This window comes from Myxine glutinosa, chromosome 7, assembly GCF_964187855.1.
Source record: "Myxine glutinosa chromosome 7, kmMyxGlut1.1, whole genome shotgun sequence".
NCBI lineage: Eukaryota > Metazoa > Chordata > Myxini > Myxiniformes > Myxinidae > Myxine > Myxine glutinosa.
Window position 1 is genome coordinate 115,133,643 of NC_136267.1, and position 27,685 is coordinate 115,161,327.

Below are 27,685 nucleotides of genomic sequence, written 5' to 3' on the forward strand. Positions count from 1 at the left end.
TAGATGTTCCCAATCAAAATTTGCGGAAGAGAATGGCAGGCAAGTTCAGTGTCGACGTCACCGTTGCCCTAGTTACAGAGACTCAGACGCGCGGTAACATTCTCTCCCTCTTCGAAGATGTTGTTAAGAAGCTTGAGGCCAATGCTACCACCTGTCTAGAGGTCTATCCCATCATGCATTCCTTTAGAGCCAAACTCACACAGAGGTGAGATGACCAGTTCTAAGGATACCTCACAAAAGTGAAGCTGCAGCGTCTCTCTCCAGTTGATGCAGGGAAGGCAAGGGAGGAATTCACTGCATTCATCGACACTGCCCTGAGGTACATTGAAAAATGGTTTGACTTTTCCGACAGCAACTGCCTTCACTGTCTTACGCCTCTATCTCTCCATGATGGCAAGCTTACCTTCAGTGACCTTGAAAAGGTTTGTGAAAAGCTCAACCTCATTACCAGCCTAAACATGGATGAACTGTACGATGAGTGCACTACAGCAAGCAGCCTTGTGGAGAAGCTCCAGGAGGGCGATCAATGGAAGACCACAGACGTGGCTGCCAAGTGTATGGCTGTATTTCAGGCAGCTGATCTCCCAAATATGCTGTCAGTCATTTCCTACCTACTGAGCAGACCAGCCTCAACAGGGTTTGTGGAGAGAATATTCTCCAGAATGGCCAACAAATGGAGTGACGTCCGGAATAGATGCTCTGTGGAGCTCATGGAGAGTGAGCTACTGGCCTCACTCAACTTCGACCTGTCCTGTGCTGAGTTCCACACTGTAATTTTGAAGGACAAGCCATTGCTTCAGGCTGCAAGGAGCGACAAAAAGTACACATGGAAGAGAAAGTAATGAGAGACATGGGAGGGGGGGGGGGTGGCAGGGGTGTTCAGAGCACTGAGGTGCTGTACTGTAAATATTTATATGTAAATATTTTAGGCCTGTTCAATCGGCTTAATTAAAGTTCTTTAAATTGCATACCAAATGGGTAGTTGGTCTAATGGCAACACTTGTGCTGTGTCTACTTTTGTTTAGTTCAACTGATTGAAATAAGAATCTGTAAATTAAAATAGTAGGTTGTTTTGTCAGTCAATTAATTGAGATTGATATTGATATTGATATACTGCGATTGATATTGATTGATTGAGATGTTGTTTATTTTCATTGATCTGCCAACAATGTGGGACAGCACGGGCTACATAGCCAATGTATGAGTCTTGTACGTCAGTAAAATGCAATCTTTCTGATCTGCAGCCTAAGCAGTGGATCTGAACCTATGAAGTTTCTTTCATATCCACAGAACAACTAGTCCTACTCATCTGCTCACACTTTACGTAGCGAGATATGTATGTCCATAAGAGCATGAAAAATGGCTTAAAAGTGGCAACAATTTCAAAATGTTCAAGTGGCGGGGCGGGGCGGTGGGGTGTCCCTTATTTTTCCACATTGAAGGTGGCAACCCTAGTCGCGAGCCGTTTGAACGTCTGGCCCACATAATTAGCCTCACAATCACGACAGAGTATTTCATAGACCACATTCTTTTTGTCTAGTCTATCCCCTCTGTCTTTGGGCCTTGACAGCTGCGGAGTGTTTCCCGCAGTTTGTGCACCACGCGGATTCTGAACGGTTGCAACAAACGGTTGGCAATCTCCGACGTGTTGCCAATATACAGTAATACTACCATTTGGACAGGTTCTTCAGTTCGCACACTGGGACCTTCTTCCGATTTTGTTCCAGTTCATGTGTAAATTGTATGGCAGGTATGATCCCATTAATGTGGGCTAAAAACCGGTCAAAGCCATCTGATGGTAAATGTGTCATCCACGTACCGAAGGCGGAGTTTGGGCCTGTTGTCGCCTTGTGATGCCTGTTGCTCAAAGTGTTGCATTACTAACTCCGCAATTAGACCTGATATGGGAGAACCCATAGGTGTGCCTTGGTGTTGGTGGTAAATTTAACCCCCAAAGCAGAAGTATGTTGAGATCAAACACAAGTCCGACAATGAAAGCAGCTGCGTTGGGCTGAGTCGGCTGTTGTCCGCTAGGTAATGGTCTGCTGTGATTGCGGCCTCCAAGTTTCTCCTTGCAGGTCAATAGGGATGCTGGTGTATAGGGCCGTGACATCAAAGGATACCATCATTTCATCATCTTTGATGCGTGAGAAGAACTCTTCAGCATTGCGGTTATTTAGCATATCCCTCCCAACATACCAGACTCGCAGGAACTGACGGCATTTCCCCCAAGCTCAGTGGCTGTTTGGCTCGTTTAACAGTGTGTTGTGTCTCGTGTATTCGTTTGTATGTCTCACATGTGTGAGATGTGTGTGTCGCAGCTCCACTCGAGCCTTAGATACAGTTAAAAAAAGGTGAAACCCTTCCACCATCTTACTATAATTCACCAAATGTCTGTCTGTCTGTCTGTCTGTTCCCAGGTACCGCAAAAACGGCTGAACCGATCACAACGAAATTTTGGGTGGGTAATCCTGGGACCCCCTGGAGTAAAATAGGCTATATTGTTTTTCAATTTTTTTTCCCAATTTCCAATTTTTCCAATTTTCCAATTTCCCCAAACACGATGGAATAATATTTACCGATATGAACAGTGATGTGGCTTTCATTGAAATTCTACAAATACTGTTTAGATTTTGATGATTTGCATGTGATATGGTTTAACGGATGTTTATATAAATCGTTTAAAATAAAAAAAAACCTTCAATTTCTGATATTTTGCCTTTTCATTTGGGCCTCCCCAATTGAAGCCCCGCCCGTAGGGCGGGTACCGTTGCTAGTTCCTGTTAATGGAAAATCAAGTCTTAGAAATGAGATATTGAAAATTAAAAGGGGAAACAACAACATATATAACATTCAACACAACTGCCTGAAAATGATTCAAATGGGAAATACATGTTAAGATCTCCGAAGAAAAAAAATAAAATACAACAGATTGAAAGATGTTGTTCCGAAAGAGAGTTCACATATCTAGATGGTGAGACCAAACCTTTCGGCGTAAGCTTCCGAGCTCCATTCTAAGCCGCTGAACAGAGGGGCATGCCAGAGCGCACGTCCCAAAGGCCGATACGAAGTTCCTCTCACTTCGCTGCAGATCTGCCACTGCAATGCATGGTTCACATCAACCAAGCAAACAATAACTCACAAACTGGCACAGCAGCAGCCATATTTGCTTCAAAAAAATTCTCAGATTTCACAAATGTAAGTAGCTGGTGGAAAGATTATGGGAGGTGTAAGTTGCTGTACAGAGAGGAGGAGGGTGGTGTAATGATGTAAAAAGAACAGGGTGGTCATCTTTTCTTTCTTTTTGACTTTTCTGCTTGATCAACCTTTGTGGACTTGAAAACGTGCATTTAATATTCGGTAAAAGGTTGAGCAAAAACATATAGTCATTAAACCATAACCTGTTTAAATGCTTTTTATGTTGCTTTTGCACCTGTCTGGCAGGTACGTCGATCTGAGTGAAGGTGCATTCCATGGGGACATTGGCAGTGAAAAGAACCAGGAGTGTTGACGCAAAAATGAGAGCAAGGAGAAGCAGGGAGCATGTGAACTTCATCGAAACTCCCTCGAAGGCTCTCTGTACACTCATCCACATCTGGTGGTGAGTGTGGGAGGGGCAGAAGATGTGAGAGGCGGATTTGTCCCAGAAAAATGACCTTTCAACTGGAGAAACACTCAGTTTCCCATTTACTCTGCAGCTGCAGAAACCAACTTTTGATGTTCTGTAATCAGGAAACAAGACATGGAATAAAATGTATATGCTATGTCCATAATTCTGTCCGGTCGATTCAACTGTCAAGTTAATAGGAAAACTTTTTCACCAGTACATATTATTTTCAATCACCATACATGATTTCAGATTACAATTCGTATTGAATGCTCGTTGATCAAATGTGCTTCAACCATGTGCATCACTACAGTTGTCCAGCTTAAAATCTACCTCCATTATCCTTGTTACACAATGACCATACAACCTCTGACAAATGTAATATTCGCAGAGGCAATCCTACTATTAAATTGCAATTGTTCAATGGCTTTAACATCAAAACAATTTTCATTACGGACCCCAGGCATGAAAAATATATATATACACACACACACACACACACACACACACACACATATATAATTATATATATATATATATATATATATATATATATATATATATATATATATATATATACATATATATATATACATATTGTTATGAATTTGGTAGAGCAACATCTAGAGCTAGGTAGATCTGAATAGGTAGGTATTCGGCTGTCGTGACAGGGACTCTACATGTAATAAGTTCTTGATGTTTAGGCGTTTGTCGGGGGAAGATGTATGATTGTGGATCTACCTGGAGGTTCGAGTGTTAAATAGTGAGGGATTAAAGGTAACGCCCCTGTGAGTTTCACCTAGTAGTCAAACCTTTGTCCATTATGGCACTGCAAACCACATAAACATTAGTTAGGTCCTTAGCGCAACATTAAATAATTCCTTTCCCTGACAATGACTTCGGAACAAATGGACAGGAAACCAGGCCAAAAACACCGCCACAATTGGCCGCCACCGTTTACACCTCCAAGGCCTACAAACCTCGCCTGGCACGTGTTATAACACAAGGACCGCGGGGTCGGGGACGGGAGAGTGGAGCGATGCCGGAGAGGGCGTGACATGGGCGAGCCGGCGAGTTGGGAGGCTATTATTGGCTGAGGAGTGCGCCAATGTGACGTCATCGGCGAGAGATATATTCGACGGTCGGACGCCATTTTTTGAGAGAGAGTTCGTTGGAGTTGGCAGTTGGCACTGAACAGTTGGACTTGGCTGCCAGCACTCCCAAAGAGAGTCGAGTCGAGTCAAGTGGAGTTCGTTTGCTTTGTGCAGCCCGGCGTTGGACCGTTGGAGCAAAGGAGCTCGTGGTGTGGGTGGGCCGTTGAACCGACGAGGCCTGGTGGCGCTTGGAGGCAGACGGAGAGGGCCGCGGGGCCGTGGAACTTGGAGTGAGGCGTGCCGCGGGACGAAAGGAGCCGGGTGTTGGACGGCGGTCACCAAGACGACAAGGACGAGATAAGGCCGTACCCGCGAATACACTTTGCATAAAACTAAAAGACGTGTTATTTTCGTATTCACCTCCCTCGTATCGTGTTTGATATCTGTTGTGTGTGGGATCCCAATTTAGGCTTATTCGAGTTATTAGTATTACCGGCGCGGGCTTTTTCACTGTCTTTACTTATAAATAATAAGTCCTTATATTATTTTCTGTATATATCTGAACGCAGTTTTCCTGGGTGTTTCATTTTAATAGATAGGGCTGCGGAGCTTGCTGTGTCTGCCCTTCCGCGCGTTTAACTTTGTGTTGAGTTTGAATCCGCCATTGAGTTTTCGCCTCGGGAGTGTAAAGTCTCGCAATCGGCCATCCGTAACTGTGGTGTTAATCACGGTTGCGTAACAAGTGGTGTCAGGAGTGTAGGATTCGAACCCGTCGGACAAATTTTTTTGTCCGCGGCGAGACATCGACACGGTCGGGCGTACATTGCGCCCGACGTTCGAACGCAAAATTTTTATAGGCGAGGCGGAGAAATTTAGTAATCAATTGGGCATACGGAGCGCGATATCGCGTCTTCGTCAAATTTAAATTGTGTTTTTGGAATTGAAATAAATACGCGCGCGGGGAACGACCTTCCGAAAAGCGGATGTCGGAGGTCGACGAAATGGAGGTGCGTAGCGAGGCCTCCGTCAGCGTTGGGAGTGAGCCGGAAATAGGGGAATTTGATGCAGAGGTGAGCCTTGGAACCTCCCTCGTCCCGAGCACCAACTTATGCCCCTCCCCTACCGGGGAGTCGGGAACAAGTGGGACGGCCCCTAGAGACGACCAGGCTTTAATGAAATTTTTAAAGGAATTAATGGATGCTCAGAGTGAGCGAGCCAGTCGGGAATTGAATGACAAAATTGAAGGAATGGAAAAGAACAGTGAGCGATTGGGAAAGCAGATGGGAGACATGAATGCACAGGGTGAGCGAAACCTTGCAGAAATTCGGGGAATAAATGATAAAATTGACGGGCTGGAAAATAAAATGAGTAATGATATGGGAGAAATGAAAAGTGGGTTGGAAAATAAAATTGAAGGGATGGAAAATAAAATGGAGTCGCAGGGGAAGGAATGGAGGGAAGGACTGAAGGACATGAGTGACCAAATTAATGGATTGAAAGGGGAAATGAATGCTCAGAACGAGCAATTGGAGAACAAAATTAATGCCCAAACAAAAAACATGGAGGGGCAAATGGGTAGATTAAAGGAGGGTTTGAAAGAACAGATCAAAGGGATGGACAGCAAAATTGAGGGATTGGAGGGAAAAGTGAATGAACAAATGAAAGAGAGGAATGAAAAATTGGAAGGAAATTTGGAATGTGAGAGTTGTAATGGGGAATGTTTCCCACATTCTGGCCTGGTTGTTTATCGGGACCGTGTGGATGTCACAACACCCCAACCGGGGGATGAATTTGGAATTGTGCAGCACCAGGGCGGTGGTGCGGAGCAAGAGGGGGTAGAGTTTTTGGGGGTCCGTGCAATGGAGCCGGACCAGGTATTTATTGGGGATATTGATCAAAGCCTGGCGGGGCCAGGAATGATTTGTGGAAATGATGAGGATGAGGATGATTCGATCCAGCGGCTGGAGACCTGTGACAGTCCCATGGAGGTAGAGCTTGTCCAGGCCCAAAGGAGTCTGGGGGAAGAGGTGAGTTGGTCCAAGGAGGTGGATGGAATGACCGAGGGGACGCTCACCGTACACTGCTATTTGGAAACAAAGGCTCCAAAATTGGACAACCATTTGGGGGAGTGTGTTGGCTCCGGGCTGGATTTGGATCTTGGAGGATCGGGAGATAGAGCTTCTGGAGATTTGGTCCCTGTAGGGAATTTGGATCAACTGCAGGGAGGGGCAGAACAACCGGTGGTAGAGGTTGTTCCCTGCAGCTGCGGTTTGGCAGTGGGAATGAAAATTTGTAAAATAAAATTTAAAATAAAATTACAATGGGAACTTGATGTGGAGCAGCCATGGTTGGGATTGGTCCCCGGGCTGCGGGATCTGGACATGGAGAGGTCATGGGTGATGGCCTCGGGCAAAAGTTGCCCCTTTCAAAATTTGGGTATGCCAGCCAGCTGGGGGGGCTGTGATGGCGAGATTTGGACGTGGGGTCCAGCCTTTGGTGTCGGGGTACGACCTGGGTCCCACGGGGGGTCTGGTGGAGTGTGGCGTCCCTTGTCCATCGGGGCGCCGTCCGAGCTGGTGGCTCGGGCCGGCAGGGTCACCGGACCCTGGTGGGGGTTAAGACCTCCAGAGGGGTCCGAGGTGGTTTCTCAAGCCTGGGTTGGCATTTATTGAGGACCACTAGGGGGAGGTGTTGTGGGTCGTGCTTTGGTGGTGGCACCGCAGATGGCCAGCTTGAGCCTGATGTAGTGATCACCCGGGCATGCGACCTGACACCCTCTCCCTGAGACTTTGGGACAACTGGCATGTGATGACCTGCCATGCCGTGTTGGTCGATGGACGCGGGTCAAACCGAATGGACAGGGATGGAGATAGCCTGCCGGACAACCATTGGGGCATCTGTGGAACGTGATGGTGTGAGTGACCTTCCACATGCTCCGTTATGATTTATGGACTCTCGGCTTGGGAAGAGAGCCATGGGGATGTGAATCGGGAGATGTGTAACGAGCCGAGCATATGGGCCATGCTCGGCTGGCATGTGTATGGCAAAGCATCCTTCTTTGGTGAGGTTAGTAAAAGGTGACAAATGTTTGGCATGGGTAATCTGTGGGTTAGATGCAAATTTAAGGGTGGATTTTGAAATGTCATGGTGGACACTGTACAGTGACGCCATTATTGATCCAGGTGTGTAGACCAAAGTGTTGGAGGCTGTGATTAAATTAATAGGGTAGCAAGGCACAGCTTTCAACTGGTTGCGGGGGCAACTGTGCTGATATTTGGGACGCGGGATCATGGGGATGCAGTTGTGTTGTCTTTGGGTCAACGTGGTGCTGTGTGTGTCCGAGGTGTGTGGACCATGTCTTCTGGGTGGGTCTCCTGGTGGAGCATGGCTGTTGACTGGACCTTGGTGTGGTCAAGTGTGGGTGAGCACTGGGGGGGCTGCAGTTCTGTAGTCGGACTGGGGGATGATGGGGAGGTGCAGGGGACGTGGCTGTAGGGATGCCATGCACTGCGACCGTGCCCCCCAGGGCCGAGGTTGTGTGTGCGGTAGTGTGTGTTGTGGCAGCAAGTGCTCACCACATTGGCCAGCTGGGGCTGGTGCAGCTGTGTTCCTCGCAGGGGGTCGAAGGATGGATGGTGGGTCGCACCCTTATGGACACTCATGGGCCATGTTGGCGTTTTGACTGCTCACCTTGTCCCGATGACCCTTGCACGGTAGAGGTGCAGAGCTGTCGTGGCCACAGGTAGTTGTGTAGTGATGATCACCGTTGGATGCGGATCCACATACCTGCCAGTGTAGTGGGGACAAAAGAGAAATTTGGAAGTATTTGGTAGGCCCAATGTGAAATTTTGGGAATTGTATGGGTGGATTGCACTTTGGACCTGACCAACCTGTAACTACCTGCACTTGAGGTGAGTGTTTTGAGGAGTACTGTCCCAGGCTTCAGGACTTGCTTTGGAAATTGGGGACATGTAAATTGGAGTTGGGAGGCGGGTGAGAGTGATGACATGGCCGGTGAGGGGATGGAATGGGAGCCACAGTGTCTTGTGGGTGGCGTATGTTTTTGTATTGTGGTTAGGTGTTTTGATGTGGTCGTGAGAGTGGAACCTGGAGAGTGAGTGATGATTATTGGAGATAATGAGGGGCGATACTTGTGCTTTTGGAAATGTGCTTTTGGAAATGTGTGATGGTTTAAATGTGAACTGGGGGATTTCACATGTGGCAGGCCATGGCAAGCCTTGTAACACCTTTTACACCAAGAATTGTACTGAATTGTGCTGAGTTGTGTGGAGAATTGAATGGCAGCGGGGGAGGAAGTGTGTTTTGGGGTCTTGTGGGTGGGGAAGGTGTGTGTGTCCGCAGGTACAGAGCAAGCTCTGAGGAGCGATGCCTGCGGGCCCCCCTCTGCGGCAATTACCCCTGGCAGCCGGTGGTAACTGGAAATTGGAGCTCGTCGGTGGAGGGTCTGGTTGGGCGCCGCGGGGTGAGGAAGTCCCCCGGTGACCCGTGTTGCTGCGCGAAAGCAGGAGGCAAAGGAGCCTGGTGTGTGTGGAGACCCTCACCGGCGAGGTAACGGCGGAAAGGGGCTGTTGGGCTGTCACGGGGCCAAGAGGTAAAAGGGGGGGGGGGCAATGAACTTGTAAGTCGGTTGACTTGTTTTTGGGACTGCGGGCACCACAGCCTGATGCGCCCCCACCATCTTTTTGTGCGGTACCTCCCCGCTGCCTAGTTGAGGAATGCACACACACGTGAATGACATCAATGCCATGGTCCTGCAGGGGGTGTATCGAAATAAGTGCTTTGTTGAGTTTTGAAATGCCTTGATGACCTATGGAATGAGAATGAGTGGTTAAGGAGTCTGTGTTGCATGAATGTGGGCGAAATCCACCGAGCCGTGTCACTCACCTGTAACATCTGGACAGGGCCCGTGGAAATTTAGGGGGATGCATTGGGGATGGCCCCGCAGGTAAGGTTGTGTCTTGTGGCATCCACCGGGGGACGCGGTCTGTAGACCGGGGTATGTACAAAGGTTAGAGTTTTGAGTTTTGGAAAGATGGTTAAGTTTTGTGGTTAAGTTAGTGTTGTGTGTTGTTTGTTTCCTCCCTCCACAGGAACAACGAAGAAAATGTACATACTTGCATGATGGTTAAGGGGTTCAGCATGTTAAGGAAGTGTAGGTAGGTAGTCCGACTCACTTCCCACAGCCCTTCCTGATTTATTTCATAGGTTAATTAAGTGTGTGACAGTAAGTGTTAAGGCTGGAATGGTAGCGCCTGCGGTGAACCTTGCAGGAGCTACGGTTCCAGGGGGGGGGGCTGTGTTATGAATTTGGTAGAGCAACATCTAGAGCTAGGTAGATCTGAATAGGTAGGTATTCGGCTGTCGTGACAGGGACTCTACATGTAATAAGTTCTTGATGTTTAGGCGTTTGTCGGGGGAAGATGTATGATTGTGGATCTACCTGGAGGTTCGAGTGTTAAATAGTGAGGGATTAAAGGTAACGCCCCTGTGAGTTTCACCTAGTAGTCAAACCTTTGTCCATTATGGCACTGCAAACCACATAAACATTAGTTAGGTCCTTAGCGCAACATTAAATAATTCCTTTCCCTGACAATGACTTCGGAACAAATGGACAGGAAACCAGGCCAAAAACACCGCCACAATTGGCCGCCACCGTTTACACCTCCAAGGCCTACAAACCTCGCCTGGCACGTGTTATAACACAAGGACCGCGGGGTCGGGGACGGGAGAGTGGAGCGATGCCGCAGAGGGCGTGACATGGGCGAGCCGGCGAGTTGGGAGGCTATTATTGGCTGAGGAGTGCGCCAATGTGACGTCATCGGCGAGAGATATATTCGACGGTCGGACGCCATTTTTTGAGAGAGAGTTCGTTGGAGTTGGCAGTTGGCACTGAACAGTTGGACTTGGCTGCCAGCACTCCCGAAGAGAGTCGAGTCGAGTCAAGTGGAGTTCGTTTGCTTTGTGCAGCCCGGCGTTGGACCGTTGGAGCAAAGGAGCTCGTGGTGTGGGTGGGCCGTTGAACCGACGAGGCCTGGTGGCGCTTGGAGGCGGACGGAGAGGGCCGCGGGGCCGTGGAACTTGGAGTGAGGCGTGCCGCGGGACGAAAGGAGCCGGGTGTTGGACGGCGGTCACCAAGACGACAAGGACGAGATAAGGCCGTACCCGCGAATACACTTTGCATAAAACTAAAAGACGTGTTATTTTCGTATTCACCTCCCTCGTATCGTGTTTGATATCTGTTGTGTGTGGGATCCCAATTTAGGCTTATTCGAGTTATTAGTATTACCGGCGCGGGCTTTTTCACTGTCTTTACTTATAAATAATAAATCCTTATATTATTTTCTGTATATATCTGAACGCAGTTTTCCTGGGTGTTTCATTTTAATAGATAGGGCTGCGGAGCTTGCTGTGTCTGCCCTTCCGCGCGTTTAACTTTGTGTTGAGTTTGAATCCGCCATTGAGTTTTCGCCTCGGGAGTGTAAAGTCTCGCAATCGGCCATCCGTAACTGTGGTGTTAATCACGGTTGCGTAACAATATATATATATATTGTTATGTTCAGGGTGATTAACACGCCTCTCAACGGATGGACTGAATAGGCTTTATCTCCCTCAGACTGTGTCAATTATTGCAGACTTTATGCTCACAGGCACAACTGAGGAGCATCACGAGAACCTTAAAGCTTTTATAAAAAATCAAATGGGTTTTCCAGAATGTATAATAACCAGGGAAGATTGGCCTGATGGGGGTATGTGACGATGTGATTGTGTTGGGGAAAATGAGGAATTCAAAGAACATTAAATAACTAGAAAGGAACTCAGTAGAGCGCATACCTCCACCAGGCTGAACAGTTTATGTTTTGTATCCCACTAATAGGCCAAATCTGGATTCTGACATCAACCAAAATCGAATTGGCTTGTTCTTGTCGCCTAACCAACCTGTCCACCAAGTTTAGTCGTAACTCGTCCAGAACGTTTTTAAATATCGTGTTATATATCGCTTTTCGCCCGATCTCTCAATAGTGAAGAATCACTTAAAAAATAAATAATTCTCGCATCCGAATCCATACTCAGATCTTCAACAAAATCGAATCGATTAGTCCTTGTCACACGCCCAACCGGTCCACCAAGTTTCGTCCAAATCCGTCCATAACTTTTTAAGATCGTGCTATGTATCGGTTTTAGCCCTATCACTCAATGGTGAAGAATCACTTAGAAGATTAAATAATTCTCATATCCGAATCCATATCTTCACCAAAATCGAACTGATTGGTCCTTGTCACACACACAACCGATCCACCAAGTTTCGTTCAAATCCGTCCATAACTTTTTGTGATATCCTGCTATGTATCGTTTTTTGGCCCTATCTCCCAATGGTGAAGAATCACTTTAAAAATTCTACTAGCCGGATCCGAATCCGGATATTCACCAAAATCTAATCATTTCGTGCTAGTCACATACGCTACATCTCTGCCAAATTTCGTTCAAATCCATCCACAACTTTTTGAGATATCTTGTTCACAGACAGACAGACAGACAGACAAATAAACAAACAGACAGGGGTGAAAACATAACCTCCATCCACCTTCGATGGCGGAGGTAACTATGTAAAATGAGGCAAACAATGTGGTAAAATAAATCTAAAGGAATCTGAGGTGCCTTACACCAGACACAGGCACAGACAGGGTAAGGGATAAAACCAGGTGACATCTCTGGTGGTAGCGGGGGAGGGGAGGATGGATACAGACCAGGCGAAGAGCAGGTGATGGGCAAGACAATGGGCAGGATGATGAGGAGACAACAGGACGATGAAGAGGTGATGGGGAGATTAATTGGACAATAAACATGCAGCAGGCAGACGAACACAGGCATCGGGCGAAGGCAGGCACAGGCAAGACGACTTGCTTTAAGCTCTCTTCACTCATAAATCTCCACGGATCTCACTCAGTTCCCCTCACAAAACAGTGATCTCCCAAACCCACCCGATACAGCGTCCTCCCCCTTCTCCTCAGAACTCTCGCAATCCCTGCCAGCCTTTATCAGCTCCTCCCTCTTCTCCTCAAAACTAGCGCAACTCTCTTGCACCTTTTGTCAGCTCCTCCCTTGACAACCCTCTGCCCCTCGAGGCGTTGAGCTTCACTCCTTCCATGAGATGGTCATGGCATCACTCCTCTCTTCTGGCCTGGCAGAGTCCCATGATCTGCCTTGCTCTACCAACTCAACAGGAATGCCGTATTGCCACCTGGTGCACCCGGTAGATGTTTACAGGAGGTTTGTACGCACAGTTCCTTCACTTAATCCCTCACTATATATTACAAGCGACATCCTTCGCATGGTACACATTCAAACAGATAATCCTTCAGCTGACGTGTCCCTGCTTATTACATTGATATTGGCTACCTACCCGCACACGGACCATGCTATTCTATACAGTTCTATCTCTTCTAAGGTAATCTCTAACCCTCCTCCCCCCCCCCCCCCTTTCATAAACTATACATAACAATACAAATATACAGGCACGTGAAAAAGTAAGTACACCCCATGGAGAGTTTTGACTTTTTCAACATATTTCAACATACAGCTATTTGATCTTCATTTCAACAATATTGATAGATAAAGGTGATATAATATAACAAATATCATGAAACATTTACATTTTGTAGTCCATTGTATAATTTAAATAAACATAAATGCAAATTTCGCATGTGGAAAAAGTAAGTACACCCCTACATTTATCACTACTTCAAAAACCTAATATTAGACAATCAGGTGCACCAGCTCAGGTGCAAATGATTAGAACATCGTTAGAGAGAATCTTGGAGGAACCTGTCTTATTTAAACCTCAGACATTTCGTTTGGTTTGCTCTTTGTTGTTGAAGTGTGCAGCGTCACCATGCCTGGATCAAAAGAGCTCTCTGAGCCCTTCAGAAAGAAGGTTATAGATGCCTACGAGTCTGGGAAGGAATTTAACAAGATCTCCAAACAATTTGAAATCAATCATTCGACTGTCCGGAAGATCATCTTGAAGTGGAGAAGATTCCAAACAACTGCCAACTTGTTCAGGCCAGGCCGCCCCAACAAGTTCAGCCGAGAGCAGACCACAATATGCTGAAAGAAGTCTCGAAGAACCCCAGAATGTCATCACGGGACCTACAGGTAGCTCTTGCCACTGTTGATGTCAAAATGCACGAGTCTACCATTAGAAAGAGGCTGCACAAATTTGATCTGCATGGGAGGTGTGCCAGGAGGAAACCTTTGCTGTCCAGAAAGAACATCAGGGCAAGACTAAAGTTTGCCAATGAACACCGAGGCAAAGACCAGCACTTCTGGAACAATGTGCTCTGGACAGATGAGTCAAAGGTAGAGCTATTTGGCCACAGTACCAGAAGACATGTTTGGCGAAAATCAAAGACAGCATTTGACCACAAGAACCTGATACCAACTGTAAAGCATGGTGGTGGAAATATTATGGCTTGGGACAGCTTTGCTGCATGAGGTCCTGGGCAGCTCACCATCATATAATCCACTATGAATTCTTCATTGTACCAGAGGGTGCTTGAGGATAATGTGAGGCCATCTGTCGGAAAGTTGAAGCTCAACCGAAGGTGGACCTTGCAACATGACAATGACCCTAAACCTACCAGTAAATCCACCAAGGAATGGCTGAAAAGAAAGAAATGGAGGGTTCTGGAATGGCCAAGTCAAAACCCGGATCTAAATCCCATCAAGATGTTGTGGGGGGATTTGAAACGAGCTGTGCATGCAAGAAACACCTCAAACATCGCACAGTTGAAAGAATTCTGCATGGAGGAGTGGGCAAAAATTTCTCCCAGTCGATGTCAGAGACTGGTAGACAGTTATAAGAAACGCCTACTTGAGGTTGTTTCTGCCAAAGGGGGCAATACCACCTATTAGAGCCAAGGGTGTACTTACTTTTTCCACATGCGAAATTTGCATTTATGTTTATTTAAATTAAACAAAGGACGACAAAATGTAAATGTTTCATGATATTTGTTATATTATATCACCTTTATCTATCAATATTGTTGAAATACGTTGAAAAAGTCAAAACTTTACAAGGGGTGTACTTACTTTTTCACGTGACTATATATATATATATATATATATATATATATATATATATATATATATATATATATATATATACTGTATGTATATATATATATATCAATCAAACAGTTTCAAATGGATCACGTCACTGTCATTCGAGCATTTCAATTACATCCGATGTGGCAATAATTGAGAATTGTTGCTCCCAGCTTGTCGGCTCAATGAATGAAGACGCCATTTGCATTTTTACCTCAATCATCCCTACCCCGTTTAGAATCCCTTGCGGGCACAGGCAACTTGCTAGCTTATATTCACCAGTGATTACATTTACATTGGACGACATTACCACTGCAGTATGTCATTGACATGGGACAGGCAGATAACAGTTTTGAATAAGCAAGCCATGCAGTCAATTCACAAACCTCTAATTTCTACAAAATCTCTGTCTGATATAATGCTTTTGATCTAAAATGTATATGACTCCAAACATACCAATGCAATATGGCCGCAGTCCAGCCTTGTGTCGCTTCGGGTCATAGCGGTAGCCAGAGAAGCAAGAACAAAGCACGTGGCCAAAGCTGTCAGTGCAGTGCTGCTCACATGGCGAATCAGCACATACATCCTTGTCTGCCAACATCACATGTCATCAGCACCAATAAAAATGCACAAGTTTGCTTCCAATCTGGAAGCTGGAAGCCTATTGTTCTTGCTGGGATTATTTTATTTCACTAATTTTTATGCTTCCGCTGACAGTCTCCAGAGGCATTGTTTTCGGGTTGTCCGTCCGGCAGGCAGTCTGTCCCTCCGTCCGTGATAGGTTTTCGTTGCCGTGATAACTTAAGAATGGCTCAAGGGATCAAATTCAAACTTGACACATGTGTGTTTAATGATGGAAAAATGAACTGATTAGATTATGGGGTCAAGAGGTTAAAGGTCGAATGACAGAGATCCCGTAAGGTAAAAATTCTGTTACCGAGCTAACTTGTGAACCAGTGATGGGATTTTGACCAAACTTAGTATAAGCATACATTATGATGCAAAGAGAAACTGCTTAGATTTCGGCATCAAGAGGTCAACGGTCAAAGGTTGGATTCTATAATAGGTTTTCGTTACCGTGATAACTTAAGAACGGTTGAAGGGAAACAAGTCAAACTTGGTACAAGTATGTATAATGATCTAAAGATAAACAGATTTGATTATGGGGTCAAGAGGTCAAAGGTCAGATGTCTGGTTTGGCAAAACTTCTGTTACTGCACTAACTTGTGAACCAGTGATGGGATTATGACCAAACTTAGTTCCAGTACATATTATGATGCATGCAAAGCCGAACTGAATAGATTTTGGCATCAAAGGTACTTGAGTGTGATACTTGAGAACAGCTGAAGGAATTTAAATGAAACTTGGTTCAAGTATCTATATTATAATAGCCGTAGATGATTCTGTCTGTCTGTCTGTCTGTCTATCTGTTGGGTGTCTGTCCGGGGTGTGGCTTACTCGGTTTGCAGAGTAGCTCCACCCATAGCTCCACCCATTCTGGGAGAGGCTTCATATAATTATAAACAAATATCCACCATTTTATTAACTCGCATAGCTTTGAGGCCTGTTTTGTAGGCCCGTGGTGTCTTGCTCTCTCTCCCAGTTTTATTTCAAATCAAATTCGATATATCATTTCATTTTTCACAGTCGCTAACATCGTTTTAGACTCGGTTGAAAAAAACGGGAAGAAAATCCGATGAAAGTTGCCGTTTATAGAACGAAATGAATTCTCAAACGCCTGTAACTTCAAGGCCATTGAGTCTCTCTCACGCCTTTATCTCCAATCTAACTCACCATATGATTTCATTTTTATCGATGGTTTTAGACTCGGTGTCAGCAATAATTGAGAACATTCCACACACGCGGGAAAATGCAGAGATATCTTTTTAAAAATCGCGTCATGGTGTATCATACACCGCCCAACATGACACCGACGGCAACGTGTCGATATACATTAAAAATTCTCTTTTGCTTTTCCGTTAAGATATATTACTTTTTCGTTTGATGACAGTTGTCACAAAAACGTCAACAATGATGCCGACATATATTTCTTCGTTTTTATTTCATTCAACATTATTAGCCGGAAGTAAAATATGTTTCAGGAAATTACCGAGAGATATTTCTTCGTTTTTTTATTAGTTATGTGCGCATACACTTTAAATAGGTTTATTTGAAACCTTTAATTTTCCACAATATAATTTACTTGCCATTTATCATTTGATGATTACGAGACACTTCCTCTTGAGGATCGTGACAATTCATGCGCTGCGTGGAAACTTCTATTTCCAAAATGAATGAGACGATCGATGAAGAACGCAGACTTGAACAGGATGTAGCAAGAAAACGAATGAGACGGGCGAACGAGTCCATCGACGAACGTCAATGCAAACTTGCGGGGTCACCCGTGGGAATCCCATGGGCATGGACGTGTGTGACATTTCGACATATTGAGTTAGATGCTGCACATTCATTTTTACAAAATGGTTACTGACAAGTCATCAGATCCAGAAATGGTGTAAAAACCACCTTTAGAGGCCATTTTTCCCCGCAAGCGGGGGTTGGCCTTTTTCGGGAACTGTGGTTGTTGTTGTTTTTCGGTCCCCTTTTTGAAGCAATGTTTTACGGCCGGATGCCCTTCCTGACGCCAACCCCTTTTGCCGCCTTTAACGACAAGCAGGGAATTACCAGTGAACTGGTACTCAATTTGCCGACCTCGGAAGGATGACAGGATGACAGGAAGGATGACAGGGAAGGATCCAGAAATGGTGTAATGAACACAATTTATTTACGCGCAAGCAAGAAAGCAAGACGGGCCGATTTCCGATTCCGACGGGCCGACGGGCGAGACGGGCCGATTTGGAGCAAGAAAAAGAACGAGACGGGAGAAAAACGAGAGAAACGAAACGGGGAAAGCCGATTGGAGAGGCGAGTGAGGAGCGATTGGAGAGGCGAGTGAGGAGCGATTGGAGAGGCGAGTGAGGAGCGATTGGAGAGGCGAGTGAGGAGCGATTGGAGAGGTGAGTGAGGAGCGATTGGAGAGGCGAGTGAGGAGCGATTGGAGAGGAGAGTGAGGAGCGATTGGAGGGGAGTGTGAGGCGCGATTGGAGAGGAGTGTGAGGCGCGATTGGAGAGGAGTGTGAGGCACGATTGGAGAGGAGTGTGAGGCGCGATTGGAGAGGAGTGTGAGGCGCGATTGGAGAGGTGTGTGAGGCACGATTGGAGAGGAGTGTGAGGCGTGATTGGAGAGGAGTGTGAGGCGTGATTGGAGAGGAGTGTGAGGCGCGATTGGAGAGGAGTGTGAGGCGCGATTGGAGAGGAGTGTGAGGCGCGATTGGAGAGGAGTGTGAGGCACGATTGGAGAGGAGTGTGAGGCGCGATTGGAGAGGAGAGTGGGGCGTGATTGGAGGGGAGTGTGAGGCGCGATTGGAGAGGAGTGTGAGGAGTGATTGGAGGGGAGTGTGAGGCGCGATTGGAGAGGAGTGTGAGGCGCGATTGGAGAGGAGAGTGAGGAGCGATTGGAGAGGAGTGTGAGGCGTGATTGGAGAGGAGTGTGAGGCGCGATTGGAGATGAGTGTGAGGCACGATTGGAGAGGAGTGTGAGGCGCGATTGGAGAGGAGTGTGAGGAGCGATTGGAGAGGTGTGAAGCACGATTGGAGAGGAGTGTGAGGTGCGATTGGAGAGGAGTGTGAGGCGCGATTGGAGAGGCGAGTGAGGAGCGATTGGAGAGGCGAGTGGGGAGTGATTGGAGGGGAGTGTGAGGCGCAATTGGAGAGGAGTGTGAGGCGCGATTGGAGAGGAGTGTGAGGCGCGATTGGAGAGGAGTGTGAGGTGCGATTGGAGAGGAGTGATTGGAGGGGAGTGTGAGGCGCGATTGGAGAGGAGTGTGAGGCGCGATTGGAGAGGAGTGTGAGGCGCGATTGGAGAGGAGTGTGAGGTGCGATTGGAGAGGAGTGTGAGGCGCAATTGCAGAGGAGTGTGAGGCGCGATTGGAGAGGAGTGTGAGGCGCGATTGGAGAGGAGTGTGAGGCGCAATTGGAGAGGAGTGTGAGGCGCGATTGGAGAGGTGTGTGAGGGATTGGAGAGGAGAGGAGTGTGAGGGATTGGAGAGGTGAGGGATTGGAAAGGAGAGGAGTGCTAGGTGGAGAGAGGAGAGTGTCAGGTGGAGAGAGGAGAGTGTCAGGTGGAGAGGAGTGAGGGGTCACATATTATGTGAAATAAATAAATTGTGTTCATTACACCATTTCTGGATCTGATGACTTGCCTGTAACCATTTTGTAAAAATGAATGTGCAGCATCTAACTCAATATGTCGAAATGTCACACACATCCATGCCCGTGGGATTCCCACGGGTGACCCCGCTAGTGTGTAATGATGTAATAATGGGGGCAGAGGCATATTGGTCGACATCGCAACGTTGAAGAGTGGTGCTGTTCTAGTTCTCTCTCATGTTTCATAGACTGCTACACGATAAACTTGAATCTTCAAAGTATTGCTTCAGGCCATGACATCACATGCCCTATTAACCCGATTCATCAAAAGGCTTGGTGGCAATCAATCATGCGTTTATGTTTTTTTTTAAAGAGAAGATTCAATGATCTCTGGAATTGCTGAACCAATCTATTCAAAACTTGAGACATCGTCCGCAGACCAGGGTGTTTCAAGTTTGTGCAAGAGAAGTATCTCTGGAAAATAAAATGGCCGACATGGCGCAATCAAAGTTTCAACTTTTTTGACGTCGGGGGAGGGGAATTGATGGGGGGAATTGGGGGAATTTATGGATTTTTGTTGGAAAAAACTGATGTATTCGTTTATAGGCAATAGCGATTATAAGTTGAACAATTGTGACGATATCCTGTGAATCCTTCCTTAGCAACCAATATGGCGCTTTAGCAACTGAGACAGGAATTCTTTTTATAGGTTTGTAGCTATCACCATTTCGAAAATACCAAATCTTAAGGTGACTCATGGTTCCTTCTTCAACTGTACCTATTGCTGCTCAGAAGCCTTGATAGTTGCTAGTAACTCTAGCTTTATAGGGCGATCTGCATAATAATTGTGCATTAGATTGTGGTGTAGAAATGTCATTTAGCATGCATGTCCCAACTACCAAATTGATCGCGCAACCTGCTTTGTGGCTCGAGTAGACATTGCTACAATTGCTACAAAATGCATGTTGTTACGTGGTCCTCCCGGTGACTACCTGGTCTCGGTGACCCCCGGACCGTGAGAGGAACTCCGCCAGAAAGATTTATTATGTATGCACTTTCGTAACGCAATCAATATGAATTCCAACCAAGAAAAAACCCCACACCAAGGATCCGGAATAATCAATGATATATTCCCCGAGCAATCAACCCTCAACAATCAGCAATCAATAGTACAAAGATGTAAACTCATCTACATTAACTCTAAGATGGCCATCTTATACATTCCTCACGTGAGCCCCACTCCCGACTCCCTCCGTGGTCAATGTCTCTCACAATGTCTCCGTACTCCTGTAGTTCGATCTCCGCACGTGGGCGGTTGAACGGACCCTTCCTGACGTGCTTTCACCGGGCATGTCCCGTACCGGGAACAACGGCTGCAGCACGCACCTCCTGGCCAAGCAAAGCGGGTAATGTAAAACAGGCAAAGCAACACGCGGCTTGCCCAGCGCGCGCGGCCCCAGGTGCGACCCGTACGCGGCCTTGGTAGACGGCGAGGCGAACTGTGCCAGCTGCTTGGTTTCGTGCACGAACCCACAGTGACTTGACGTGTCAAAGGGTAGTTACACGTCCCGGTAACTCCTCTCGCCAGACGGGCTTTGAAACGCCGATTCTCTTACGTTGCTCAATCGACACCGCTCGCGTCCGAGCTTGGCGAGGAAGAAGAAGAATCGTCACGTCTCCAGGACCTCGTGTCTTTTTCTCTTCCGTTTCCGGTCTCCTTTTTCTCAGAAGGGCTCCTGACCCTTTAATCACAACAACCTTTAATCGACTACACATTGATAAGCAAAGCCCTGAATAGTAATTCACATAAATATGTAACAATGTCTATTAAAGCCACAAAAAATAATGCTCAGTAGAAGCCTTGTCACATGACTACATGCTATTCGAATTGTGACACACTCCTGCACTAGTCGACGAAATGCAGTTTGGATTTATGCCAAGAAGAGGAACGACAGACGCGCTTTTCATTGTGAGGCAGTTGCAGGAGAAGTACATGGAGAAGAGGAAGAAGTTGTTTCTTGCGTTTGTTGATCTGGAGAAAGCATTCGATAGGGTTCCACGCAAAGTATTGACATGGGCATTGAGGAAGTTAGAAGTGGATGAATGGTTGATCAGAGTAGTGATGGCAATGTACAAAAGAGCGCGCTAAGCTGTAAGGACGAAGGACGGGAACAGTGGTGAGTTTGAGGTGAAGGTGGGAGTGCATCAGGGGTCCGTACTAAGTCCACTACTATTTGTAGCTGTGATGGAGGTGCTGGCTCAGAACGTAAAGGAGGGTTTACCGTGGGAGTTGTTATATGCAGATGATCTGGTGTTGATTGTGGAAAGTATGGATGGACTGAAGGAAAAGATGAACAAGTGGAAGGAATGTATGGAGACAAAAGGTCTGAAGGTGAATATCGGAAAGACGAAGGTGATGGCAAGTGGTAAAGCATGTGGTGAGGTGGAAAGAACTGGGAAGTGGCCCTGTGCTGTGTGTAGGAAGGGTGTCGGAGTGAACTCCATTCAATGTACAATGTGCGCTGAGTGGGTTCATCAAAAATGTAGTGGTCTGAGAGGGTCATTAACCAGTGTGGCAGCTACATTCAAACGTACGGTGTGCACAGAGGGAGCTGCAGTTGGAGGAAATGTTGAGTTGGATCTTGGAGACGGCGTGAAGCTGGAAGGTGTGAAAACATTTTGCTACCTCGGAGACATGCTGAATGGAGAAGGTGGATCAGACTCGACAACGGTTGCTCGAGTGAGATGTGCATGGAAGAAGTTTCAGGAACTGAGTGGCGTGCTGATGATGAGGGGAGTGTCGTTGAAGCTGAAGGGAAAGGTGTATGCTGCATGTGTGAGAAGTGTTATGATTTATGGGAGCGAGACATGGGTAATGAACGTAGAGCAGCAACGAAGGTTGGAAAGGGTGAAAATGCGAATGGTTCGACGGATGTGCGGAGTATCGTTGAGAGAGAGGAAGAGAAATGATGAATTGCGAAAGATGATGGGAATAGAGCCTGTGATGGATGCTGTGAAGAGGACCAGGTTGAGATGGTTTGGTCATGTGTTGAGGAAGGATGAAAGTGACTGGTTGAGAAGAGTGATGGAAATGAATGTAGAAGGAAGTAGAGGACGGGGAAGACCGAGAAAGACTTGGCTAAAGATGGTGGAAGAAGAAATGCGGGCAAGGGGGTTAACAAGGGGAGATGCAGAAAATAGGGCAAAATGGAGAAGATTGTCATGGGGACCGCAAGGCTAACCCCCGCTCTAGTAGGGAAAATGGCCTTTAAAATGCATGTTGTTGTTGCACTTGTAGTAAGTGTGATTGCATCTGTGAAGTTGTCGATTTATACCTGAATCGAATTGGATATCCAACCATATAAAGAAAGAAATGGCTGCCTAACGGCAATCAGTCACGTGACTTTTTGCCACACATGAGAGTAATGGCCTAACTTGAAATATGGAATGGTCTCACGGGCCGAGTGATGCACCATAATGTGCTAAGCTTTACTGACATTCAAAATACGACCTCGCAAGGTGGTATTCTCAACGTATACGTCCCAAGTACAACGCAACACGACACATTGCCTTTTGACCGTATTAGCAGAACTGCCACATTACATGAGGCACAATATTGTGCAAGTATGTGCAATATTAACCCGTCCCGTGAATAGCAGGAGACAGGGTTGTGTGTGTGTGTGTGTGTGTGTGTGTGTGTGTGTGTGTGTGTGTGTGTGTGTGTTGTTTTGTTTTGTTTTGTTTGTTTGTTTTGTTTGTTTGTTTTGCCCGGTCCATAACGTTTTGAGCTATTGTCATCAATTTTTCAACAAAGCTTCATTATGACAATACAGAGAAGATAAATTAATAGTTTTATCAAAAGGTTAAAGGTCAGCCTCATCCATATTCATCCAATTGACCTGAAATTTAAATTTACCACTTAGAGTTTGTAATCAAATTTTCAACATAGCTTTATTATGAGAATATGAAGAAGGCAAATTAATATACTTAGTCAAAAGGTCAAAGGTCAGCGTCACATAAAATCATCAATCTTCATCCAATTGACCTGAAATTTTAATTGACCATTTGAGTTTTGTCATCATATTTTCAACAAAGCTTAATTATGAGAAAATGGAGAAGAAAAAATGAATAATTTAGTCAAAAGGTCAAAGGTCAGCATCATATAAAATCATCAATTTCATCTCATTGACCTGAAATCGTAAGAATTTGCATATTGGATCACTGAATTGGTTCACCAATCAAAAGCTAGAAGCTGATTCTTTTTTTTATTTTGTCAAAAGGTCAAAGGTCAAGGCTGCATAAAATCAATTTTCATTTTGTATTTTTTTAAAAACTGTTTTCGTTATTTTGAGCATACGGGAGAAGAAGAAGGAGAAGAAGACGTATGAATACATATGGATGTGGACGGGCTTTGCATTGTTAGATACTTTCTTGTTTATTTTTGGGTTGCTGTGTCGAAGGGATGGAACTCATATAGGTTTCCATACCACCATTACACTGCCTAGATAAAAGGTTATTCAAAGGAGGTTTTACCTGTTACAACCATTATACAATTCTAAAAATGTATTGATAATTAATTATAGGTATAGGATATAGTGACTATACATTGATTATTCTCTGAAATTCTAAAATTTTAGAATTTCTTTAAAAAAATGTTTTTTTACAATTAACATCTAAAAGCAGAATCGATGACAAAAGAACTGTGTTGGAAAATGTTCTACCAGGCCTGCATATAATATGACTGCCAGGTCATGCAAATATGACTTTGTGACCTAATATGGTCGTTTTTATCAATCCAGACGACCATACCTTCAGGCAAACACTGACCCAACACGAAGTGGTAGCCACTGCAGCATCTCTTCCTGCAAATGTAACATTTTGAAGATTATAATGTGAGAGAAATTAGTTACCCCATTAATATTACTGCATGTGTCCTAATTAGATGAAGACAGTGTTTACTCCATCGCCTCCTCCGTATGCAAGATTGCAACATGCATTGTTGGGGGCAGCCAAAAACATCATCAGTGGCTACTTGCAAGATGCACAGATAAGCAGTCTGTGCTTCATGGAAACCACTGGCACTGGACAGTTTTCCCAGTGGACTCTTGCTGTTTTTTTCTCATTCCAAAACTCAGTACTCCTTACTCAGCTTGGCAAGCTTTACCGAGTTATATTTGGAGGTTTTGGGATACTTTCAGAAAGGCATGAAGCCTACACAAACTCTTTTCTTTATTTTTTTTTAAACTCAGAGTGGCATCGAGTGAAAAAGAGAGAAAGTAAGGATGATGGAAGTGCAATGTAAAGTTCATTAAACTGAAGATTTCAAGTAGACAGAGGAATACTACAAAGCAGAGAGTGGTGAAAACATGGAGACTACTCCATAGAAGGTAATGAAAACTATAATCAAACAAAAGACTAAATAAAGCATTGGAGCCATCAGGAGGACCAGAATAGTCATTTATATGATCAATCATCAGGAGGACCAGAATAGTCATTTATATGATCAATCATCAGGAGGACCAGAATAGTCATTTATATGATCAATCATCAGGAGGACCAGAATAGTCATTTATATGATCAATCATCAGGAGGACCAGAATAGTCAAAGATATGATCAATCATCAGGAGGACCAGAATAGTCATTTATATGATCAATCATCAGGAGGACCAGAATAGTCATTTATATGATCAATCATCAGGAGGACCAGAATAGTCATTTATATGATCAATCATCAGGAGGACCAGAATAGTCATTTATATGATCAATCATCAGGAGGACCAGAATAGTCAAAGATATGATCAATCATCAGGAGGACCAGAATAGTCAAAGATATGATCAATCATCAGGAGGACCAGAATAGTCAAAGATGTGATCAATCATTAGGAGGAACCTGGATAGGATTCGGGTTTCGGCTGCTACTCCTCAACCCTCAAACCCATCCAGGTGCAGCCAGGTGAACCTTACAAAAACAATTTGCAAGAGCTCACCTCTCTGTGGACACACATAAAAAGAGAGAGAGAGAGAAATAATAATATAAATACATAAATAAAAGAGAAAAGGGAAAAGGAAGAAAGAAATTGAGAGTAAAAGTCACAAAAACAAACAAACACAATAACACACCAATGGTTGCTTGAGATATAAATGAGTCCGAGGCCAATCTCCTTTCTCTTATAGCAAAGGTGATTTAGTCTTCACCTCCTCTAATTTTCAAGAATTGGTTCTTCCCATCTCCTGACATCCCCAGCCTCATGCAGCTCTTTTCCTTCCCTTGCCATATCTTCTTCCAATCCCCTTTCACAACTTCCTAACCTCCCTTTTCTCACACATTCCTTCTTTTTCCCCTTCTTTAACTCATCATTGCCTCAATCCCCCAACCATTTGTTGAAGTAATAGGTAAATGCACCCGAAGAGAACAATTTTGCTTTCGAGAATAAGCTCCAGAAAAAAATTAACTAGTACAGGAATAGGTGTCCACAACCATCCTTGCCCATGTTACGGAATGTCGGTCAAGGCCCTCACTTTTTTCTTCCGCCCTCACTTTTTCACCTGTATTCGCTTTTAAATTCGTTTTCACTGTACCAAAACTTTCAACATGGAAAGTTACATGATGAGTGGGTAGAAAATGCAGCCAGCGTTCCAAAACAAATTATATTATCAGTAGGCATGGGTTGCCGGGTGTTTTACGTATCAGGAATTAAGGGTCTCGACCTGATCTGCCTCAGCCGAATCAATCATCAATATTTTTCTCCACAAGTATCCGCTTCCTGATGCAAGACTTCAAAACTTTGTCCATATTTTCATCCGCAAGACCATTTCCTAAATGTTGCTTAAGATAACTAGTAACTCTATGAACCACCTTTAGAGGCCATTTTTTCCCGCAGAGCAGGGATTGGCCTTTTTCAGTCCCCTTTTTGAGGCAATGTTTTACAGGCGGATGCCCTTCCTGCCGCCAACCCTGTTGGTCGCCTCTTGCGACACATAGGGAATTAACAGCAAGCTGGTACTCAATGTGCCGACCTCGGAAGGATGACAGGCCGAGTCAACCCCCTTGGCGTTAGTTCAGCGATCGACCGGGATTCGATCCTAGGATCCCAAGCCGGCACCCTAACCGCTAAGCCAACACCAGGCTCGAATGAACTAGTAACTCTATCCTCATTGTTATTTGGCCAAAAAGCTCAGAAAAGGGTATTTTCAGATATACATCTGGAACCTCTTTTTTAAGTTTTGGACTACACATGGAACAGTTCCTGTATTATCAATAAACTTATCAAATCAGGAGGGTAAATAATGGTTTCATCTCAAATTCATTTTACTTTATTTATTTCCAAAAATACATTATGAACAATGATAAATACAAAAAACAAGTGTTATTTGTGATGGAAAAGTTTTACCGTTGTGGAACCTCAACCTTTTCCCCATAATTACTTTTCTACCCACTTAGCACCTGAGCCCGAAGCGGCCATACCTCAAGCACGTGGTGTGCTTTCCACGATACCGTTGGCATGTGTATTCACTCACGATCACTTTATTTTCTGGGCACATTTCACTGCACATAGAAAACATGAAGATGAATGCAGACAGATATCCACTCTCCATTTAGGGCAATTATTTAATTCTGCAATGAAATATTATTCTGCAAAGCAACCTCAGTGGATTATAAAGGACAATAGAAATGAGATTTTTAGGTAACATCCTCACACTAACTGGATCATTTTATAATATTTTAAGATTGAATTGTATTAACCCACTTTAGCATATACGAATCTTCATGGTCCATACAAGAAGGCAGGAGAACACTCATTTATGTCCACACAAGAAGCATGTATTCCTTGAAAGTTGGAGGACCCATACATTATGCACCACAATATTTCATGGTCCATAATTCAAGTCAATTTGTGAATTTTTCAAGAAGTAGATAAACGCACCTTTGTGATGGGCTATGTTGCACTGCATGACCCGATGGTTGGTGCACACACAAAACGGAGTAGAAGAACAGAAATTGAAGAACACAACTCTTTATCCCCTTTGCGCAGGAACTTTGTGGGTAACACGCGAACATCGTCCAATGATTTAAAGATCTACAGCCCAATATGTGTCTGTCTCTGTCTCTCTCTCTCTCTCTGTCTCTCGCTCCACGTCTTCCCAAGCCTCCCCTTACCCACACCCTCTCCGCCCCCTCTCTGCATCATACCTCCCCAACCCCACTGCTATCTTGTGTTAACCCTAACTTTGGGTCTTTAGATGTTACAAAGCCAGAATTTTTTGCGAAGATAGAAAAGATAAATGAAAAGGAAGAGCGTTTTCAGCGTTTCAATATAAGGGACATCCAAGTTACCCGCTTTCAACGATAGTAGAATTAAACTGGTGACATTTTTGTTCATAGCAAGCAATTTCACATCGGATGAAGGAAAATATGTAGGTGTGTGTCATTTCCTTTTCTACTTGGAAGGTCATTTTCAAGGTTAGAAAGGTAATCAAGGTGGGTGCAAAACGGATATTTAAAAAATTTCTCGTACATCGATATCAACCATTATCTTTCAGAAAAGCTAACTTTGTAATCACTCATATCTTATTATAATAGAGCAAACGTATATGGTGATGTTTGTTTCAATGTTTGTTTATTTGTGACCCAAACGTCTTCTTCTTCTT

General features: G+C 45.0%; 1 protein-coding gene across 4 annotated transcripts in view; it reads right to left on the bottom strand.

The window, feature by feature from the left end:
* The window catches only part of LOC137431537 (collagen and calcium-binding EGF domain-containing protein 1-like), a 108,676-nt gene extending 81,513 nt beyond the window's left edge, over nucleotides 1–27,163 (bottom strand). For 2 of the 4 annotated variants that reach the window (XM_068122954.2, XM_068122953.2), the window contains exons 1-6: nucleotides 26,962–27,157; nucleotides 26,502–26,582; nucleotides 23,845–23,897; nucleotides 15,283–15,417; nucleotides 3,434–3,595; nucleotides 2,987–3,099 (exon numbers count right to left, since the gene is read on the bottom strand). In XM_068122954.2, the coding sequence (XP_067979055.1) occupies nucleotides 2,987–3,099; nucleotides 3,434–3,595; nucleotides 15,283–15,417; nucleotides 23,845–23,897; nucleotides 26,502–26,582; nucleotides 26,962–27,095 (678 nt within the window). In that variant the 5' untranslated portion in view covers nucleotides 27,096–27,157. Of the gene's footprint in view, nucleotides 1–2,986; nucleotides 3,100–3,433; nucleotides 3,596–15,282; nucleotides 15,418–23,844; nucleotides 23,898–26,501; nucleotides 26,583–26,961 lie in introns of all 4 variants that reach the window. The other 2 variants (XM_068122955.2, XM_068122956.2) reach the window with 2 other exon arrangements.
* Between the last annotated feature and the right edge of the window lie 522 nt (nucleotides 27,164–27,685).